This window comes from Bemisia tabaci, chromosome 3 (assembly GCF_918797505.1).
Source record: "Bemisia tabaci chromosome 3, PGI_BMITA_v3".
Lineage (NCBI taxonomy): Eukaryota > Metazoa > Arthropoda > Insecta > Hemiptera > Aleyrodidae > Bemisia > Bemisia tabaci.
Genome location: NC_092795.1, coordinates 13,494,585 through 13,510,134, shown reverse-complemented (window position 1 = coordinate 13,510,134; position 15,550 = coordinate 13,494,585). Strand labels below are relative to the sequence as shown.

General features: G+C 37.6%; 1 protein-coding gene and 1 long non-coding RNA gene across 4 annotated transcripts; one reads left to right on the top strand and one right to left on the bottom strand.

Moving 5' to 3' along the window:
- Positions 1 to 2,915: 2,915 nt before the first annotated feature.
- Positions 2,916 to 15,410, bottom strand: LOC109042876 (OV-16 antigen). 3 transcript variants are annotated; one of them, XM_072297808.1, is made up of 5 exons: positions 15,206 to 15,410; positions 5,633 to 5,750; positions 5,070 to 5,219; positions 3,970 to 4,045; positions 2,916 to 3,456 (listed from the first exon to the last, which is right to left on the bottom strand). In XM_072297808.1, the coding sequence occupies exons 1-5, from the start codon at positions 15,212 to 15,214 to the stop codon at positions 3,417 to 3,419; spliced, it is 393 nt and encodes a 130-aa protein (XP_072153909.1). In that variant the 5' UTR covers positions 15,215 to 15,410; the 3' UTR covers positions 2,916 to 3,416. The 3 variants fall into 3 exon arrangements, with proteins under 3 accessions (XP_072153909.1, XP_072153908.1, XP_072153910.1); XM_072297807.1 differs by having other exon boundaries at positions 2,916 to 3,219; XM_072297809.1 differs by lacking the exon at positions 3,970 to 4,045.
- On the top strand, positions 11,546 to 14,506 carry LOC140224201 (uncharacterized). The gene is made up of 2 exons (XR_011899461.1): positions 11,546 to 12,971; positions 14,181 to 14,506. It is a non-coding gene; the product is annotated as an uncharacterized lncRNA (long non-coding RNA).
- Positions 15,411 to 15,550: the final 140 nt, after the last annotated feature.

Here is a 15,550-nt window from a genome sequence, read left to right as displayed (position 1 = left end):
AATAATACTCATGATAAGCTAGAGATCTTTTTCAACAAAATTGAAATTTTACTTGACTGGCTTTCTAATAAGCAATGTAGCTTTATAATGGCAGGTGATTTTAACCTAGCCTTCTTAAATCCTACTGACCCCAACGTAGTCAGATTCGACAACCTACTTAAGTCTATCAATAGTTCCCGTGTTTTTTTGTCAGAGCCCACTCGTATTACCAAAAAATCTAAAACTCTTCCAGATAACTGTGTTACAAATATAGATTATAGTGTTGCATTAAATTGGGACCCTGGCCTCTCAGATCATGCTGGCCAAAGAATATGTCTGGATTTATGTAACCATAAGTACAGCTTAAACAAAAAACGACTTGTAGCGAGAAGAAACTTCTCCCAAAGTAATAGATGTAATCTGTCAGCTAACATTAGCTACTACTGCTCTAACAAACCTAATACTATGAATGAACAGGTCTCTGTTGAATTCCAGAAATTTAATGATGATATTTTTAATCTAGTCAATGTCTGCTGCCCTCTTATAAAAGTCAAATCTAACTCCAATAACCTCTCCCTAATGCATAATACTAACCTAATGGAAATGAGTGAAGAAAAGAAACACTTCCATTTACTGCATAAATTAACAGGAGAAAAATCACTTAAAAGAGCCTGCAATAGGGCTAGTAAGAATCTCAAAAAAGCCATTTATGCAGAAAAAAAAAGACTGTATGACAATAAAATCCACCAATCTAGCAATAAATCCAAGACTGCTTGGTCCATCATAAAATCTGAAACTGAATCGATCTTAAATCCCCTTATTGAACAGATAATTTACAATAATGAAGTGATCAAAGACCCAACTCAAATTGCCAATGCATTTAATGATTATTTCACTTCCATATCCACCAATTATCAGGTTCATCCTAACGATAATGATGCAATGAAACTTTTACAAAAAAATGTCATCCCTCCCAATTCTAAATTTTCCTTTCAAACCATTGACTTGCAACAACTTGAAAGAGTGATCAATGAGCTAAATTTGTCTAAATTTGATAATAATGATAGCATTCCATCTTTTGTATTCAAAGATTACTTTTCTATAATTGGTCCTCAATTGCTTAAACTTATCAATAAGTGTATAGCCTGCAATACTTATCCTGACTTCTTAAAAATTGCAACTGTCTCCCCAATCTACAAAAAAAAAGGTGACAAAAAATCTCCTGCTAACTATCGTCCAATATCTGTATTACCAACTCTGTCTAAAATTGTTGAAAAAGTATTGTATAACCAACTAGTAAGGTTTTTTGAGCAAGGGCAGTTTTTACATTGTAACCAATTCGGATTCCGTAGAAAAAAGTCGATCATTCAAGCCATTCATAAGTTAACGGAATGCATTTACAAAGCACTTGATCAGGGGATCCCGGTTGCCAGTCTACACTTCGATTTTGCAAAGGCATTTGACCTCATTAACCATAAACTACTGCTTAAAAAACTTAGTTACTATCTTCACTCCAGCGCCGTCGACCTTATAGCATCATACTTAAGAAATAGAAAACAGAGAGTGAAAATTGACTCAGCTTTTGGTCCCGTCCTATCAATCGTGTATGGGCTGTCAGCTGGTGTTCCCCAAGGATCTATCCTTGGACCTTTATTATTTATTATTTTTGTTAATGACATGCCTGGTGCGGTGGAATTCCTCACATACTTATTTGCTGACGATACAACATCCATTATATCTGGCCCAAATCTTGATAATGACTGTGCTGCGGCTGAGCACGAGGTGTCATCTTGGTGCGCTGTTAATGGACTTATGATTAATCAAGAGAAAACTCAGAGAATTGATTATAAGACTTCCCACCAAAAAAGAAGTCAAACTAATGATGACAGGAGCAGTAAATCTGAAGCTCTTACCCAGGTTAACTCATTGGGTATTATAATAGATGAAACCCTTAACTGGTCATCACATGTACTGAAAGTCACTTCTAAAATTAATTCTATGAAATGGGCACTCAGAAACTTGTCTAAAGTTTTATCTCTGCCATCGTGTTTAATGTACTATCATGCTAACATAATCTCACATTTAAGGTATGGCCTCGTTTTGTGGGGTCTCAACCACTGCTCAGGGCAATTATTTATTGAACAGAAAAAATGTCTAAGACTGATATTTAACAAACCATTTAATGCCCACTGTAAACCCTTATTCATAAAGTACCAACTTTTAACTCTTCCATCTATTTTTATTCTAGACAGCCTAAAATTTGCCATCGACACCGGCCTGATTCGTAAGGACATGATAAAGAACATGAGAAACCCTTTCATCAATTATGAAATTGTTCGCCTGAAGGTTGCTGAACAGTCTGTGTCTCATACTGCCATCAGACTGTTCAACAACCTTCCCTTGAACCTGAGAAAAGCTCTTCTGAAATGGGATGTAAGAGAGTTCATGGCTGGTCTAAAAGCCTTACTAGTTGGCAAGGCTTTTTATTCCTTGAATGATTTTTTTAATAATATTTAACTGTAATTTACTATACCTTTTATTTTATTTTGTAAAATTTTGTAATATTCTTAATGCTTCCCTGTGTTCTTACGTGCCTATATTATATTAATGTGTAATATTTAGGGGGGCTGGGTTGACAAGTATTATAGCCACAACGTGTGGCATTTATGTACACGAATTATAAATAAATAAATAAATAAAATGTATCGTTTGTTGCTACAATATTCAAAAGAATAAAGAGGTAAATAATTAAACTACTTACCTAAAATATAATAAAAATTGGCCTTACCTGGTGCATTTATCTCAAAAATACAAGTGGATCAAGTTAGTATTGAAATAGTAAACACCGTTAAAAATGTAAACTATGCGATAAACACTAAATATAGTCTGAACTTTGAAGCACAAAATGAGTAGGTTGTTAAGACAAACAGAAGGGATTCAATTGCATAATAAACATTTAATTATAGGCACATTCATCGTTTTGGATCACATATCATAAGGTCTTCTTGGATTATTATGTGTTTATTTTTGATCAACAGACTTTTAGGCAAGATAGACTCCCATAATCGTAACGGGCAATTAAAATTTACTTGTAAAATAATGAGCCTGTGGTTGATAAGACATCAAAATTCCTCGCGCCGGATCCAGGTTACTCACACGTAGAGGTTATGATGAGAGTCAAAAGTGTAACAGATGTGCGCCATATTCCATGATATTCTATGACTGATGTTGTCGACTAAACTGTGTTATTTTTTAAGAAACAAAACGTATATGTAACATAGTGGATATACAGCATAATTTTTAAGTTTGAATGTCACGCCATTATTTTTAAAACACGTACTGCATAGTTTTCTTGAGGTATGATCATTTTTCAATTTCAGTATTTATCCAAGAAGTAGCATGGGAGAGCATGACTAGAACAAATAGTCTGCGAGAGCCTATGAGGAGTAATAGACCCACCCAGGATCTCCAAAGGGTCTGTAGAAGATAAAAAGAAGAAGTGAAACTTTAAGGTGCTTTGAAACTTTTTGAGCAGCATGTGGATAAATAACGGTTACGAGTTCAGGATTAAAGGATTTTTTATTTTCACAGCATTATTGACTTCCTTTTATTGAAAAGATTGTACTCGTAAGATTGTACATAGAAATAAATACGTAGTCTCTCAGTCTCGTCTAAACCCAAAAATACTATGTCCTTAGTGAGCTTAATTATGAAATATGAGTATTACTACGACTAATACGTTGATCCTTTGGATTCGATGGAACCTAACCTTCATTCAATCTTCATAGGAAGGAAATAAGCTTTTATAATTGAAAATTACACGAAGCTTTGAGGTACATACTGCATTACATAAATCATGTTCCGAACCAAGCCTATATTGAATTGTGAGACTAGATTCTTGAGAGTCTGTCCATGAAATAAAATTAATAATTTTCATCTTATTGCCATAATTTTCTGTTGTTGAGATTTGATTTCAAACGTGAAACTTACTCTCGTGGTATCCGCCTTTCTGTGAAAACTTGCTTCCCTATCTGTTCGAAAACGGATATAATGTACCTGTGAATTCCTGGAAATGGATATAAACAAATTCAAATACACCAAATTTTAAGTATTTGATGGAAAAAAATCTTGCGAAAATTTCTCAATGCCTTCCAAAACTAATCACCACTTTCCACAAATTCTTTCTTTTCTAGACAAGTAAATAGGTAAATGTTCCTGAGTGAAAGTTGAAAATTGTTATCATTCAAGTGATTTTCAAAATTTCTGAAACAGCCTGGTTCACCCTCGTCACGGAAAGACTTATTTAGTGATCGCTTCACAAAACTCTCATTTCCCATGTCAAGCCTACATTTTACAGATTATGGATTGGATCGTAAAGTTGTATTCAAGCCTTCATAATTAGCTGATTCCCCTGATTTTGAGAGAGCGTAAACAAAATTATTGATTATCTGCGTACTGCGCTTTCCGGACTCTGGAAATTCTGGATTCATATAACAAGTCTACTTGACCGTATTATTGACCAGTACAGACCGATTTTTGACTGGTGGGCTGTAGCTTTGGTTGACATTCTCCATCATTTTGAATTTATTTACGACTAAGATAGAGCCATGTTTTTTTTACACATCGGGAATTCAGACATGTAATGTTGTCTAATAATTTATATTCATATTTAATTGAGTGCGTTGTTTACTCTACCAATTATCCGGATTGTTCTCTCATCCCTCTCGATTCGATCACGATTAATCCGAGGGATGGGATTTTCCATGTTTATGATCTGAGAGCGGTTACATCGTCGCTCCTCCGACGTAACGGCAACGGCGTATCTCGATTCTCACATGAGCCTTGTTCTCCGTACAACTATACGCTTTCCGGGGCTCATATGGACGTATTTCCACCCAAACGGAACTATGTGCATTATGCTGTGAGCCCTGTAATGCATATATTCTAATGGGCCTCAGGGCTCACGTCTCAATGCGCATAGTTCCGTTTGGCAGAAATACGTCCATATAGAAATCGAGATACGCCCTTACGTCAAAGCAGGAATGACGATATATCAACAAGATGTGGATCATGAACTCTAGAGTGCTTACCTTCTTCGACAACGAACTCGCGGGCATCTCGTGGGCCGGTGTACTCTGCAAAAGTCTCACCTGAGGAGATGTTTCGTCTGTAAACATTCCCGATGATCCAGTGTTGTAGTTCGCTCAACCTCGGATCAGACCGCGAGGGTGAATCAGGATCTAAATCAATGAACGATAATTTTGCTGAATACATCGATCCTTTAAGAATAAGAATTGAAAGATTGTAAAATTTTTACCCAAAAATTTTATCATTGCTAGAAAACAGTTACACGTTTTTAACTGACAGGTTCACGTCCTTATTTTTAGTTTCATGCAAAAATCAGAAAGCTTTGAAAAGAAATTGCAGAGTCATTCCTGTGTTAAGAAAAAGAATTATTTTAGTAGAAAATGCAATCATGGAATGGAGTTCTATCCCTCTGTACGAGAAACATACAAACGAATGTCATGAACAGACAAATGGTAACGGAGGTCAGATGCCATTTTGGACTACTTTTGTAAGATCTGATTCTTATAGATACACTAATTTGCTATGAAATTTAAATAGCTAAGTATGCTGAATGTTACGCTCTTACCGGTCATTATAATCGTGTAGAATGCATCTCTTTCGTCCCATTTTAATATCGGCCGATTTCCAGCTTGATCAAAAGGTATCAAGCCTCCAAATGGAACTTTGGTGCCATTATATATAACCTATGAATAGTAAAATTCAATGAGGCTCATTTTACGTTTAAACATAATTTTACATTATGTTTGAAAATAAAATCATTATCATAACTATAAGCTTTGTGACCCCCGGAATTTTCATTTTTTATCACGGTTCGTTCTACTGGGCCGATTTCCATGATCTTTGCGGGCATCAACAATTAAGTGATCAACACACCCCTGGATCAACCCATTTGATTTGTTGCGTTGCGTGATAAAATTGTCAATCTTCCCATGTAAACAATGTAAATATGCATTACGTGTCACGGTTTGTTCTACAGATCTGCCGGGCCGATTTTCGTGATTTTTTCATGCGAAATCGATAGATCAAAGTCCCTAAATGACCCGCTTTCTTTAGATTAATTCAGGGGGGTCCGCAAAGCATGATTTGAGAGGCACTCTCCGGAGGTTAAGAAGCTTAGCCGCTTAGCAACCAGTAAGCTACTCTTACTACCCCCCTAGTTTATTGTACTGACTGAACGCTCATGTCGCGGCCCCAGCCAGAGAGAGAACTCGGAGGACCAGGCCAATCTACCAAAGGGATTGTGGGCGCTCTCAGAGTCGCGATGACGTCATAAGACAGTCGATGCGGGTTTCATCAGCGAGCGCCCGGGAGAAAAGAGAGAGAGAAAGGGAGTATCTGGCGTACTCAAACGTGCAAGAGAGAGAAGAGAGCATCCACATTTGGCGTGCTCAAAAAGAGAGAGAAAGAAAAGGGAGCATCCACATTTGGCGTGCTCAAAAAGAGAGAGAACGAGAGGAGAGCATCCACATTTGGCGTGCTCTAGAGTGAGAGAGAGCAAGAGGAGAGCATCCACATTTGGCGTGCTCTAGTGAGTCAGAGAGAGAGAGATGAACATCCACAATTGGCGTGTTCGAGGGGGAGAGAGAGTGAGAGAGATGAGCATCCAATCAGGCGTGCTCGAGAGAGAGAGAGAGAGTGTAGCAAAACTGCAAAGAGACAGTAAGTACTAGCGTGAAGTCTATGAGACAGAGCGTGGCAGAGTGCCGTGTAGTCTAAGGGACTGAGAGTGGCAGAGTGGCGATGACCAACTGATGTGGCCGAGTATATATAAGAGTGGTTGCATAACCGCTGAGATGATGGAAAATTCCGTTACATAACGCACTTATGTAACGAAGGTGGCCGACACGTGGAGGCGCACGTGCCGCGAATCGGTTCGTCACTCAAATTCTGGAGGTAGAGTTAAAAAAAGATGCCTCGAATCAATCAGACCCACATTGGGCAATTAAGAGTTAATATGCCAGTAGTATATCGACGGTGCAAGTCGGCAATCACATAACTCGGTTTGCGACGTCGCAGACTTCCTGTCATATTTTATTTTTTAAATGGAAAACTACTCAACGGCAATTCTTTAAAACTGTCATGATTTTTCTTCTCAATGCGAAGAAAATTCTGCAAAAACTTCAAGAAATAATGTCAATTTGCTCTCCTTTAAAAAAATGACATAGAGGCGGAGATTTTCAGACACCGCAAACGAGTTATGTGATTGCCGACTTTCACCGTCGATATGTAAATGAAGTTTCAACACAGAAACCATACAAACAGCTTTATCACCATGCTTAACAATTTAAACAGAGCAACAAGCAAACAACAGAAAATAACGCACCTACAGTTGCTCGAGCGGCGGCTCAGGAATTATATCAGGAACAAATTCTCAGATTCAAATGTGTCTCTTAGCAATTTTTCAGCTGCTTCTTCAGCTGCAGCTTCCTCAGAGGAACTTTGTGAGATACATAAGGGCACACAAGATAAATAGGTTAAGAACGCTTGGATGAATAGGGACGGACTGTTTTCCATTCTCAGTTTTACCGATATTAGGGCTTCATCGATCAGATATTAGAGCACTTAACTTATCACTCATATTACGACACTTGAAACTGCTACAACGCAAGAATGAATGATTGAAGAGAGAAGATTTTGAGATGCGTTTTTTAGATGTTTAAAGCGAGAAAATAATCACTCTGTACGCTCCTCCATACAATAAAAAAAATTGCCTGAAACATTAAAAATGAGGGATACAATATCCGAAATTCCTTTTGATTATTTTTACATACCGACCAGCGTTTTTATGAATTTTAAACAAGCAGTTCCAACGCCAAAGCGTTGAAGGGCGCTTCTTTAACACTGCGCATGCGAGGAACGTTTTCATACGGCCAAGCGAGAGTATTGCGGACGGACGATGTATAACAAATTGCCTACGTGAAGGTGGTCCGGCAGCAACATACCCGCCGCTAGTCTCTGGAAAACAATAGAAAATAGTAGTTGCGTACGTTGCCAGCGAGCGCGCTGCGAGCGCATCTGTTTCAATTACCTAGCATCGAGTCGGGCCTCTAACTTTCTATTCTCTCTGACATATCCTTAAACCTTTTTTTTTTTTTTTTTTTTTTTTTTTTTGCTGGTTTAGTGGCTTATATTCCGTTGGGACCTACAGCCATCGATAGACAGTATTTATTGTCCTTAGACATCATGGGATTTTTTTTTTTTTTTTTTTTTTTTTTTTTTTTTTTTTTAAAAGAAATTTTATTTAAATATATCGTAACTACTACAAGTGTTTCTTGTATCTATCTACGTGGCTTAAAACTAAAACTTAACAAACTGCATTAATTTTATATGTTAACGTTAGATAATACTATGATTATCTAAAAGAACAGGAATTGTAAATTCTCTGCCTTCTTTCTTAAATGTATTATAACATAAAGGTTTTTAGTTTAATGGTTTTGCATTCTTCCTTTCACCCTCATTCACACTCCATTCACACTCTCACTCATACCTTACAGACTACTTAAATCTTGATGGGAGTTCAAAGGTCTCCCACCTTTTTAACCTTTTCACAGGTATTGTACTATCTAAAAGGTTTAAAGCCTCTACATTGATATGCTTTTCAATACGACATTCATATCTCTTCGTTGTCTCAGCAATTACTTGTCTAACCGTGGGTACCTCTAATTCTCTCCTTATGTCTTCGTTCCTTACGAACCATGGTACTCCAATAATTTCTCGTAGAACCTTCGACTGGAATCTTTCTACCTTATTTATATTAGATTTGCTTGCACAACCCCATAGTTGTGAAGCATACTGCCATATAGGTTTTAATATTTGATTATACAGCAAAATTTTGTTTTTCTTTGACAATTTTGATCTTTTGCCTAACAACCAATACATTTTTTTATACTTTTTATTTAATTCTTTCACCTTGATTCTGATGTGATCTTTAAAAGTAAGTCTAGAGTCTAAATAAACTCCTAAATATCTAGCGCTTGTAACGTAAGGAACTTGTTCATCTTCTATGAGAACTGGTAATTGTGGTATTTTCCTATTTGTAAAAACAGTATGAGCAGATTTACATGCGTTGAGCGTGGCGCCATTGTCAGAAACCCACTCAACCATTTCATCGATAGCTTTTTGTAATCTATGATTAGAGATAAATATGTCTTTGTCTCTTTCTGCTAAGGCAGTATCATCTGCAAAAGTGCCGATAAAGCCCCTCTTCGGTTTTGGGATGTCGCTAGTGAAGATATTGTATAAATATGGGCCCAGGCATGATCCTTGCGGTACTCCTGCCTTTATTCTTCTATATGTTGAATAACAATTATTAAATCTAACTCTAAATTTTCTGTTCTCCAGGTAAGATTTGATTAGCTTATAATGATTAAATGGTAAAAAAATTCGTATTTTGAAGAGAAGACCCAGATGCCAGACTTTATCAAAAGCTGCTGAAATATCTAAAAAAATCATCGAACATACTTCTTTATTTTCCAATGTTCTCTCTATAAGACTCACAACTCTGTGCACTTGTTCTATGGTAGAATGTGACGCCCTGAAACCGAATTGGTGATTTGGTATTATCTTTCTTTCTTCTAAAATTGGCAATAGTCTTTTTAAGTAAGCCCTTTCAAATAGTTTACTTACCACTGACAATAATGAAATCGGCCTGTAGGAATCTACCTTTTCCATGGGTTTATTTGGTTTCGGGATAACAATTACTTCCGCAGTCTTCCAGGATTCTGGCACATATCCTATTTTAATAATTGCATTAAAAATTTCGGCTAGTTTATCATGGGATTTAGGCACATCCATGCTCCAGGCTTTCAAATTTTCAGGGATTAAGGCCGAGAGGAATCTGTTTCTGCAGATCCACTCGTCAGTTCCATGAAAATTTGTCGCCACCACCGGGATTCGAACCCGGGACCTATTGGCCTAGAGTCAGACGCGCTGACCACTAGGCCAACCTAGCCGGCAACCTTAAACCTTCAACCCAGAGCCGCAAACAACTGACGCTTGACGATGCTGCGCCGAGAAAATGAACCAATCACAAAATAGCACAGTAATACGTCACTAAAATGAAGAGATCACGTGACTGTTCGTGATTTTTTCGAATCAATCTGAAACTACAACCTCGAATATGAGGCATTTAAGCATAACGAAGCCCCAAAATAGTTTAACCAGGTAATACGTCCGTGCGAGATTGTTATGCTTAAAAGCAAAACATTTCACGAAAACTTTTACGAATACCAGATGCAGAAGAAAATCAAATTTTCCCGGGTGTACCAGAATGGCTTCATTACCCATAAGGCAAAACGGTATGTAGTATAGTACATGTTACATCGGGGGAGTCGAACGGCTGGAAAGGGCGCATCTGGTACCCAGAAGCGCCCAATAAAATTTTACTTACCACGGGTTTCGGTCAAGTCGTTTGGGACTTGTTGCTTTTGACGAACAAGATACTTGTTCAGAACAATAACTAAGTGAAGCATAGAGTTGGGAGCTTCCTAGGTAGTCTCCCTATCTCTTCCTTAAACACGTTGCTTTTTCGATATTGCAGAAATGTTTAACCTTAGGACCAACTCCTCTTTCCCTCCCCTCCTCTTTTCTATCACAAGGTATTTTTGTAATAGCGGTTGAATTTAATATAGCATTCAAAATCCTTTAACTTACTTACGCAAAAAAAAACAAATAATTTTACTTGAATACGGGCAGATAATAGTCAAGGAGAAATGGCTTCTTATATAAGTTGGCGAAGCTATTGTTGTAAGCTTAAGTAAAAAAATGACTGAGGATTGACTTTAAAGTCACGTATCAACATATTCGATTTTTACATTCCCACTCTAAATACGAATGTTCATAGCATAGGGGGCTTAAGCAGTGAGCACCTAATATTCACCTTATAAATTGATACTACTGCCTGAATTAGAGCTTAAGGGCACTGACCTAACAAAACAAAACAAACGTGACACCGTAATAAGAAACAAAATTCTGGTGATATGTGTATGGATCTTCTCAGTTCAAAAGCTGTTGTTTTGAACCGAAGCTATTACTGTAATATCCTATTTTTGAGGTTCAAAACCGTATACTTTGAGCCTTTAAATGTCACAAAAATGAAACAGACCGCTTGCAACATATTTTTGGAGATGGGGGAAAGTGATTCCTGTTGAACAAAATGGCTCTCTTAGCAAAACATGTACCCTAGAGTGCCAAGGCTCTTCCTCTAGGGACTGTCATCTCGATGAAGGAAATATGAAATTCAGTAGCTTTGCTGCTACTGTGATGAACCACCATCTATTTTCTCTGTGCGAAGTGATGGGACGGTAAATTATTTTCCTAGTGTAGCCTGCGGGTCGATTATTCTTTATCGAATGAACTTCCATATGTCACTATCTTGATAAAGCTATTTATCGATCATGTCATTCGATAACGATTCAACAATCGAAACGCTGGCGATTTTGCGCCTCGTTTTTGCGCCTAAAAGCATGTATTACGTACCCTTTCATCCTAGCCCTTTGCCTTGTGGGTCACCGCATCTTCACACATCCTTCCTAGCTTTATGGGGTTACAATCAAGGAAGCACAATGGAGCGAAATTTCATAATCGAATCCCGAAGGCGCGAGGGCACGCCAACTTTCAACAACGTTTCACTCTCTTCTGCTGCGAGTGTGAGAATTGGGCTTGAGTTTGAGTCGGTTCATTTTGTATTCGTTAGGCGTCTGATTGAACTACGTGCAATCGACGAATAATTTAAGCCTATTTGTGCGTATATGTAGGCTTATGAATGGATGAATTCAACACGAAGACGGTGGGACTGCAGAGAAGCGTATCTCGGTTTGGGACGTTGCAGACCTCTTTTCATACTTCTTATTTTAAGTGTAAAAATACTAGATTCCGTTTCTTGAAAAATTCCTGATTTTTCTCTCATATGGGAAGCACATTATGTGAACATTTTAATCATTAAATGGGTCTATTTTTCTCTGATACAATCAGATGGGAGGAAAGATTTGGGAACACCGCAAAGTAGATACACATTTCTGCAATTTCGGAAGACCGTTCATTTCTTCCTTACTTCCGAGCATGTCTCTTCGGCGCATAGCCCTCGAATAGTCCAAAGAGCTTTCATTGACATTTAAAAAGTGAACTAGGGGCCCTTGGTTGCTACGCGGCCGCCAACTACTGAAACAAACTACACGTAAAAAATCGTAGAACAACCATGTTCAAGTTTTTTAAGGGATGAATGGATTCAAAAACACGTCTTCACCCGAAAGAAAGCGTATATTTATCTCTGATTGCAACTTTACGCAATTTTTTTATGTTTGATTTTTAATAAATGTTTTTAAAAAGCTACACACAGTTTTTCTGAAAAGTTTGCCTCAAATTCACCTAAATGATCTCCAATCAAAGTATCGAAAATTTCGACGCGATATACAGTTCGTTCTATTTTCTTTTAATGTAACAAAAAAAATTAAATATCATCCGAATTTCTGAATCGTTACAATGAGGATCGTATTAACCCTTTAATTATGATAAAAACTGGAGCAGAAAGTCAAGAATGATGACACGCATAGTCCTACAGCATTCCTACCGTCTTGTGAGCGCTAATAGGCGTTTCGCCCCAACTGACAGACTGCACTGCGTTTGGCGCAATGCGAGAAGTATTCATGCAGTCTTGCAGGCGCTAATATACGTTCAACGCCGCGCCGGCCGCAGTGTGTTCGGCGCGATTATCGAGCTCGCGTTAGAATAATTGCGGCATCGAATAATAAAGCTTCAAATGCCTATGTTGTGTTTCGACGCCGTATGCGCATTCAAACGTTGCCTCGTTTCTCCCGATGAAATATTTTTTCTGAGAAAATTTAGACAATTTTTTTATACCCGGCACGACTATTATTCTATCTTTTCACTTCATTTATCATCAGAAGGTAAGACATCGATGACTTGTCAACAAACTAACCTAAACTAGCGTTAATATAAATACTAGCCGTTCTGGACGCGCTTTGCGCGTCCGTCACGGCCAGCCAAGGGGCTGCGCCCCCTGGACCCCCGATCACTCGCTACGCGAGTGACATTCGGCTCGCTCCGCGAGCTATTTTTCTCAGTGATTGGAAATTTGATCACAAAGATGTATACATTTTGGAGACTCTGGAGGCAAAAATGATTTCGTCACAGAACCTTGTTGCCGGAGCGTGCCAACAATTGCACATGAATAGACGTGTGGAGATGAAGCGATGATGGGGATTGATCATCTCTTCAAAAGCGCATTTGACTGGAACGTCATCCCATCGGGTAGCGGAAAAAGACAATCCATGGATCTCCTTCCGCGATTTGACTTTCTGAAGTAGCAGAAGTTCATCTTTACCTCTTAAGAAGATTATCAGTGGCGTAGGGGTCTAAAAACTGCTCAACGATAGTATAGTTCGAGTTCCGAATCGCAATGAGCCCACTCGTGTGTTTTTTCTTATACTTTCATCGCATATAAATTTCTCTGATGTTTTTGTTTTATTCTCTCTGATTGCATATTAGTAATCATATCCTCATTTCATTTCATTTCCTTTCCCTTCCCTTTTTCCCTCTCTGTAGCATCTGTGTCCATTTACAATTATTATTTTAAAATAGCTTTCCCCTAGTATACAATTGATGCTTCAAACGGAATCAATTGTTTTAATGACATTTCCGGCTAAATCATGGGTTTTCCCATGAAGGCAGCCTCTCGTCCCTCCCGGACTCCACTGTTGCCAGATAAGTTGTTTTTTTAACACTTTTCCCAATTCAAATCCATGTAAAATATTCACATTTATCGCACAATCTGGCAACCTCTCGAGTGAAATAGAAAAAGGTAGAATCGCTGAAAGTCTAATCCTTCGAAGTTTATATTAATGATGCGTTTATTTTCCATCCGTTTCCTGATTTTCCAAATTTATGCCTTAAATTAACTTCATTTTAAATTCGCGCATTCCTAAACCAGATGTTAAGGTTTCTATTCGGGCAATCCTTGTGCCTTTTCCGCGCAACCCTAATATATTTTCTTAGACCTTTCGCGCAATCCTGGGTTACCACTCTCAGCGTAGTTCATGGAATTTGAACCTTGAATCTACAATTCACATTACGTTTTATGGTGTATATTTTTTCAGGAAAATGCGAAGCAAACTTAAATTCAACGTCAGACAGTTCGTGGAGAAGTATATTTTGACATCCCATGCTGTAAATTTTGCGCGCAATGGCTGGCCGATCTTGGAAAGGCCTATGGCTCCCAAAAAGGACTTCAATCCTCCAAATTTTGATTCAGAATTATTGTCTTAAAAATATTGTGAATTATAATTGTGAGAAGACATTTCTTCTAATTTTTACGGTTCTTCTTCTTTCCTTTTTTAAAAGATCTTTGTAATCTTAAAATACCTATGACAGTCGTACTAAATGTTTAGTTATGTTTTGGATCATTAAAAAATCAGAAGTTTTGGAGTATTTACCTGTATTGAATTTATTGGCTGCTTCACTTATGTTTGCGCACGAGTGCAAATAGAGTCATTTTCTAAATATGCATCCGAAATAAACCGAGTCTCACCGAGTTACAACAGAGATTCAGTTTTATTCGTATACAACATTCGATGGAAAAACTTTTGGTTAGTGTTTGGAATGCTACATTTTGTTTTGTGGCTTTTAACTTTGTGGCGCGAGAATAACATGCACTTGAGCATAAAATCTTTCACAACTCACTTTTCTTGAAAATATGACTTTGAGTCCCCCCGCTCAATTTAATCCTTGTTAGAAATATTTGTTCAAAAATAAAATATGAAAACCTTTTTTCGACCTAAGTAACTATTACTCGACAATTTTTAGTCATTTGCACGAGTTGTTAACACGCATACACGTCAAGGAGCGCTACTACATTCAAAAAAAGAAAAATAGAAACGGAGGAGAGTTTGGTGGTAGAGAAAGAGAGGAAAATAATGATTGATGTCACTGCTGCGACATTAAAAATAGTCATGTTGCCTATCTTACGAAATGAAAGCGGATTAGATGCCCGTGTAAAGGATCCCATTGTACGGTGTAAAAACTATGAAATTTTTTACGACGAATTTGTCATTTGTTGCTACAAAATCAAAAGAAAAAAGAAGTAAATAATATTAACCTGAAATGTAATAAAAATTGGCCTTACCTGTTGCATCAGTCTCAAAAATACAAGTGGATCAACTTAGTATGGGAATAGCAAACACCGTTAAAAATATAAACCAGGCGATAAACACTAAGTATAATCTGAACTTTGAAGCAGAAAATGAGTAGTTAATCAAGGCAAACAGGAGGGATGCAATAAATCAACATTTAATTATAAACACATTATTTATTGTTTTGAATCCCTCCGGTTCACGTTTCGAAAGTCCCCCTTCGATTGCTATGTGTTCCACTTTGATCAGCAGACTATTAGGCAAGAAGGCTTTAATTGTAGTGTGCGTTCAATTTACTGGTGTGATAATGAGCCTGCGGTTGATAAGACATCAAAATT

Excerpts from the sequence above, each read along its gene's own strand:
- LOC109042876 (XM_072297807.1), bottom strand. Across the intron at positions 4,046-5,069 it reads CGAGTTCGTTGTCGAAGAAG|GAATTCACAGGTACATTATA; the intron begins GTAAGCACTCTA and ends ATCCATTTCCAG. Across the intron at positions 3,220-3,969 it reads GAAAGGCGGATACCACGAGA|TTTAGTCGACAACATCAGTC; the intron begins GTAAGTTTCACG and ends AAAATAACACAG.